This window comes from Malus domestica, chromosome 11 (genome assembly GCF_042453785.1).
Source record: "Malus domestica chromosome 11, GDT2T_hap1".
In the NCBI taxonomy this organism is placed as follows: domain Eukaryota; kingdom Viridiplantae; phylum Streptophyta; class Magnoliopsida; order Rosales; family Rosaceae; genus Malus; species Malus domestica.
This window is the reverse complement of record NC_091671.1, coordinates 33,411,831-33,419,104: the sequence shown is the minus strand read 5'-3', so window position 1 is coordinate 33,419,104 and position 7,274 is coordinate 33,411,831. Positions and strand designations below refer to the sequence as shown.

General features: G+C 38.9%; 1 protein-coding gene across 1 annotated transcript; it reads left to right on the top strand.

Moving 5' to 3' along the window:
* The first annotated feature begins 851 nt into the window (after positions 1-851).
* LOC103448815 (ABC transporter G family member 9-like) lies at positions 852-4,289 on the top strand. The gene is made up of 4 exons (XM_008388080.3): positions 852-956; positions 1,140-1,911; positions 2,500-2,828; positions 3,366-4,289. Exons 1-4 carry the CDS (start codon positions 852-854, stop codon positions 4,026-4,028), a joined length of 1,869 nt encoding a protein of 622 aa, XP_008386302.2. The 3' UTR covers positions 4,029-4,289.
* The last annotated feature ends 2,985 nt before the right edge of the window (positions 4,290-7,274 follow it).

Sequence of the window (7,274 nt, the reverse complement as noted above, 5' to 3'; positions counted from 1 at the left end):
GTGTGTGAGAAACAACCCATGGGTCTGTATAAATAGCTCCACCGTATACACAAGATAAGTAAAAAGGTTTTTCTTTTTTGACAAGCAACGATAGATTGGTGTTTCATTAATCATTTCAAACAATACATAGGTGCCAATTGGGTATAAAACTCCAGTGACCAAGAAAATGATCTGGAGGTGAATTTGCTCAAAACAAGACAATATAGTAAACCCCTAAACAGTTACCACATGTACGAAAACTTCACAAGCCAACCATTCAAAACTGTCATAAGACGATAGGTTTTTTTGTTAACCATTGTGGTTAAATTTGGCATTATTGTGAAGTACTCATTGGTAAATTTTCGACTATATGTTCTGGGAAAATAAAATGATAAATAGAAGTCGTAAAGGTATAAGAAGTAGAGTCGTAGTGGGATTGTTGAGATTGGCCTGGTATCTAATGCAATATATAAACACGTGCTGGCTCAGTGTAACAGAAAACAATAGAGTACGTAGCTGTGATCACGGAAACTAAACAAGAATTTGAAGAAGCGAACCCATCAAACTGGCCCCGCCTGGCTCGTCTGTTATTTCTCATTTCTCTTGCATGACTTGATCGACTCTCTTAATTTAATTAGTTTTCTCCTTCTTTCTTTCTTTCCATATATTAATTATATATGCACTCTCTGTATAGCTTGCCCAGAAATTTATAGTTTCGAAGAGGGAGACAGAAAGAGAGAGATCAACCAGCTGCTATTGATTGGATCTTCTCTTTCATTTCGTAACTCCCAAAAAACCAGAAAAAAAAAATCTAGTGGTTTGATTAGGGTTTTAGAGAGGGAGAAAGCTCGTTGATCTTAAGTTAAACAACCATGGAGCAAGGGATGGTGGTGGATTTAGAGTCTCAGGCTGATAGAAGACCAGACAGTGAAACCCCCGGTATCTTCAAGAATGCCATTCGACCCGTCACAGTGAAGGTAAATATATATAGGGGAAATGGGTTGGGACTAAAAAATTAATTAAGCATTTTATTTATTTTTTATTTGAATAGCTCGAGATTGATGATCAGGATCCGATTTTCATTTTTTATTTATTGAAAAAGCCTAATACCATTTACATAATTAAGCTAATGGGTTTTCAAATTTCGATCAAAATCACAGTTTGAAGACGTGGTTTACAAAATCAAAGCTAAGAAGAGCACCAAGTCCGAAGAGAAAGTGATCTTAAACAGCGTCAACGGCCTAGTTCAACCCGGCGAAATCTTAGCCATGCTCGGCCCCTCCGGAAGTGGCAAAACAACCCTCCTATCCGCACTCGGAGGCAGACTTGGAGGCCGACTAGGAGGTTCCATAACCTACAACAACAAAACCTTCACAAACACAATGAAAAGAAACACCGGCTTTGTAACGCAAGACGATTTTCTCTACCCGCATTTAACGGTGACAGAAACCCTAGTCTTCACGGCACTTCTTCGCTTGCCCAACACGCTATCCAAGAGAGACAAGGTTATGCAAGCCAATGCAGTGATTACACAGCTCGAATTAACCAAATGCAAGAACAGTGCCGTTGGTGATCAGTTCATGAGGGGTATTTCGGGCGGGGAGAGAAGACGGGTTAGTATAGGACAAGAATTACTCGTAAATCCCAGCTTGCTCTTCCTGGATGAACCGACGTCGGGGCTCGATTCAACGACGGCTCAGCGGATTGTCTCGGCACTGTGGGATTTGGCAAGTGGTGGGAGGACGATCGTGATGACTATACATCAACCTTCAAGTAGGCTGTTTTACTTGTTTCATAAGGTGATGTTGTTATCGGAAGGAAACTGTTTGTATTTTGGGAAGGCGTCAGAGGTTATGGATTATTTTTCGGGCATTGGCTATGTTCCTTTGATCGCTATGAATCCTGCAGATTTTCTGTTGGACCTTGCTAATGGTATGTTTCAAATTTAACGAATTATCTGTTTAATTACTTATTTCAGCAGTCAAGTAATTGCTTGAACTTCCAAATTAGGGTAAATTTCTCGGTCCATTAGGATCGATCGGTGAGACCCTCATAAAACCTATAGAATGTCTTGGAAATATCTGTTACATTGTCAGCAGATATGCTTGGGGAACAAATTTTTATTATTAAAATTCATGAGAAAAAAACATTTATTGTCATCTCCATAAGTTAATCTCTTGCTTGCAACTCTACAAGTGGACATGCATGCAAGTGTACATGTTACAAATGCAATAGACGCCTGTCATGCACGTGTGTGCAAGTTTACAAACTATACATGTAGGTTTTTGGAGAAAGATTTAAATGGTACAGGTATACAGTGTTGCAATTCGTGTCAATCATACAACGCAATGTGTAATTTATAGTCCTACGTACGTAGCATTTTATAAACACTAAAAGCCACGATAGTCTAGATACCTGTGTCATAAAAGTTGCTCTTATATTTTGGCCAAGAGTGTTTGCAAGTGGACATCCGATGTTTGTGAAATTTTGTGAAAGTAATAAACGTTACATTTTCTGCAGGTCTGGCACCTGATGGATCAGTTGACAATAAGAGCAAGGTGAAGCAGAATCTGGCCTTGGCCTACAAGAATAACCTTTTAGATAGATTGAAAACTGAACTTCAAGAAACCAATAACTCCAGTCAATTTCAAGATGGATCTGCACAAAACAAGAAGTTTGGGAAATGGCCCACAACTTGGTGGCAGCAATTCTCTGTGTTGCTGAGGAGAGGAATGAAAGAGAGGAGGCATGAGGCCTTCTCTGGTCTCAAGATTGGTCAGGTGTTGGCTGTGGCTCTTCTTGTTGGCCTACTATGGTGGCAATCTGATATTGCACACTTGCAGGATCAGGTACTAAAAATTCCATCCTTTCCTTTTTCAAGAATTTGCAATATCCAGTTTCAAAGGAATTTAGGTCAAGATTTTAGTGTTAATAAGGATCCACTTAAAGTAGGGAGACCACATTTGTAATATCGGTGAAACATCTTTAGATCACATCAGTGTACTACATCGATTATTATGAACAGTTGGTGAGTCAACTTAACTTGATCACGAATGTAATGTGATTTATTAACTATGGTTCCGCTACTGTGATCTACTAACATTCTTCCTTCACTTTGATTGATATTATTCAGAGAAAAAAAAAGTGGTCCCTTTTCTGGGTTTGGGACAATAGTGGAAAATATAGGTTGCACATTAAACCCAAACAAAAATATTACTAAATCTCTACTACTAACTTGATTTGTAGACATGTCAATAAATTTGAAAATTGGGTTTATGCACATAGCACGACATAATTTATCACTTAATTAAAGCAATGCTTAAGCTTCTCAATTATAACCATTTTTTAGCAACTTGATAATCTTTTGTGGCTGTGTTTACGTGCAGATTGGGCTTCTCTTCTTTATGTCTGGATTTTGGGGTTTCTTCCCTCTCTTCCAAGCAATCTTCACCTTTCCACCAGAGCGCAAGATGCTTGAAAAGGAAAGAGTTTCAGGCACATACAGACTCTCCTCCTATTTCATGTCGAGGATTGTTGCTGACCTCCCAATGGAACTTGTCCTTCCAACCCTATTTGTCACAATAACATACTGGATGGCAGGCCTCAAACCGTCGGCTGCAAACTTTTTCCACACCTTGTTCGCTCTGCTCCTCAGTGTTTTAGTAGCTCAAGGCATGGGGCTTGCTCTTGGGGCTTTGGTGATGGACCAGAAAAAGGCGACGGTTCTCGCATCAGTCATCATGTTGTCATTTCTTCTAGCTGGTGGCTACTATGTTCAACATGTTCCTGCTTTTATCTCTTGGATCAAATACATATCACTAAGCAACTACTCCTACAGGCTCCTTCTGGGTTCTCAGTACAAGAAAAGTGAGACCTACCCATGTGATGGTAGGGTTTGCTCAGTTGGAGAATTCCCAACTATAAAATCTGCTGGGCTCGATGGACAATCGAGTGCTGTGGTTGCTTTGGTCATTATGGTTATGGGTTACAGGTTCATCAGTTATTTAGCTCTCATGAGGATTGGAATTACAAAGAAGAAGCACCCTTAGATTCTTAGTTAATTATATATTAAAGATAACAAGCTAGTTTGGTTTGTAGGGAAGACAGAAGAGAGGTTCACAAATGATTAGTACTTGTAGATTATATATGCAGTTCTTGATCTTTTGGGTAGATATTTTCTTCCCAAGTTATAAGAGAGACATATGTGAGATACGCAGTTTGTGTGAGTTTTTCAATAGCAGGGTAGAGATCATGTAGACATTTGGTGTGCTCTGACATTACATCTATGAATAATATTGTGACAATAGTATTTTCGGGCCAGTTACAAGCCTTGTTTTTTGAAATGCTGAAACTGTTTATTCATTTATGACTCAGTTAAGGATAATGTTAGGAAGACAAAATTTTAAACCAAATTTACAAACCAAATAATGGGTCATCAATATGAAATAAGCACGTTAATAATCAACACTTCAACCACATCATTTGGTATAAAAATTTGGTCTCCCTAACAGTATCCCTCAGTTAAATATCTGTATTCTAGACTTAGTAAACATACTATAAATCAACTGTTGTAGAAAATTTCCGTATCCTCTAGTTAATATTCTTTTGTCCATCTACAGAAGCAAGATACCATCTTTCCTTGCTACTTGCAATAAAATAATTCCTTATTCAAATAGTGTATCATAACTTCCATCCCTATTATTCGTGAGTTTGTTTGGGCTCCAAGTTTCATGCTCCAAAATTTTCACCGCGATCCATGGTTGTGAATAACTATGTATTACTTCATTTTAGTTCCAGTTTGTTTAGTATGCATGGGAAGTACATTGTTTGATACTTAATTGTTGTTCCCCACTAGTATGTCAGCCCTAAACTCTGAATATATATATATATATATATGTTATCCCACATTGTACTTAACAATAAAGAATCGGAAAATATTTCAGTAAAGAGAACAAAGCACACTCATGCAAATGAGAACAATAATACAAAACTTATGGCTTCATGCACCACAATGGAATCCTTCACTACACTATCCATAAGCCTTAGAGGGTCGACATCCATTCAGAATGAGAAGCCCTACTTCCCCTCTAGATATATGACTCACAAGAATGTGTTGTTGTAGAATGCAACGTACGACAAACTTCGTCCTCATACACCCCTTTTGCAGCAAAACACTCATTTTCCAGATTACATTTGCATAGCTATAGCTGAATCCAATTCGACGATCAGAGGCATAAATGAAGCATATCTATTGCAAATTCCAACCATCACGTAAAGTTCAATAGCTAAGACAGAGATCAGACTTGGAACTCTCATTGGTACAACACCTCTAAAAGCTCCGATATGGTCTCTAACCACCTCTAAAGCCACCTGTTGATTTTGTAACGCGAACCCTATAAGTTGCATCATTTTCTCAAAAAAAAGACCATTCAAATATTTCATAAGCCTTCACCATATCCAGCTTCAAAACCAATTTTTTTCTTCCAGATTTACCTTTCATTTTCAAACAATAAACCGACTAAAATGCTGCAAGAACATTGTCTAATAAAGTCCTTTTGTTAGAGATGAATGTACTCTGGAACTCAGAGATGACATACAGAAGCACTCTCTTGAGCCTATTGACAGTAAAGAACCCGATTAGCCTAAACTCGTACGCATAAGCGAACAGTATTGGAAATAAGGCGTCCATTGTACAGTTAAAAATATCCCCTCCCATAATGTGTATCAAGACATAACCAACAATGTCTGTATACTTTTAATAGACAATAAGATACATACCATCCATTTCAGGTGCAGTTGATGGATCCACTTCAGTCTTCAACTTGTCACGAGTGAAAGGTAAATGATCCTAATAGAGATTAGAAGGAATACATAATTTCATTTGCTATCACTGCTCCATTGGAGGTAAATAAAGAATCATAAACCCCAAAAAGAAGTACCTTAAACTTATATCACAATAGGATACATGGTCAGTTGAAAATGAATCCTACATTGATGGGAAAATGGATCTTACATGGTCTTATATATGTGGTTGAATTACTTCTCATATTGCCCCATTGATTTTATATTGAAACCTCAACTCTTTAATGGTATTAGAGCAAGTCTCATGAGTAAAGCCAAATGGTCAGACGTGCTCCAGTTCACTAAATTTATGTTGTCTACATGTTAGGTTTGAAAATTTACTACACGTGAGGAGACGTGTTGAGATGAATTTCACATTTGTTTGTACCATACTTAATCAATCCCGAAACTACTGAGCACCGATCAACGTTATACCATCAAGGACCCAGAAGAGTTTCCGTTCAACCAGGAGGCCAATCACAGCGCGACACGTGTCGACATCAGAAGCCAATCATAGCGCGACATGTGTCAACATCAAAAGCCAATCACAACACGACACGTGTCAATGTCAGAATGAAACTAGAAACTCTCTTCTATAAATAGAGATCATTCTCTCACAATATTTCCGAATGTCATTTGTACTAAATCATTCACTTGTACTCACTAAAGGAGAGCTTGAACCTATGTACTTGTGTAAACCCTTCACAATTAATGAGAACTCCTCTACTCCGTGGATGTAGACAATCTGGGTGAACCACGTGCATCTTGTGTTTGCTTCCTTGTCTCTATCCATTTACATTTTATCCACACTAATGACCAGAGCAATCTAGCGAAGGTCACAAACTTAACACTTTCTGTTGTACCAAAGTCCTCGCTGACTTGTGCATCAACATTTGGTGTCGTCTGTGGGAACGACACTTATTCCCACTCTGTTCAGCTTTGCCAAGCTGGTTTCCACCATTCGTACACTCTATTTTGACTAGGCATCCCTCTCCAACATGGGGAGCGAAGGAAGCCACAGCACACAGAATGACACTCTTCTTGCACCTAGTGCATAGCAACGAAAGAAGGAAGGAAAGAGGGTTGCTCTTCAAGCTAAAGTCAATGAGCTAGAAGCTCAGAACAACAAGATAACAATGAAGAATGAGGTCCCCCAAGAGCAGTATGAAAAGCTCTTTGAGACACTCCACGAAACTAGGCGTACTCAAACACGCGAGCTCGTTGCCCCTGTGGACATCGACCATCATCTGGGTGCCCCCCAACACGGAGGGTCACCTCCCTTCGACATGGGCATCACTGATGAGGAACTAGCTAATCATTAAAACATTGATCAACATGAGACTTCTCTCAACCCAGATGCTTCGACCCGAAGTACAAGAAATGAAGGAAAACACCTCCTTGCAGAAGGGTTGGAATGATCGAAAGCTGTTTATCGTGACTGCCGAGATTTCCTA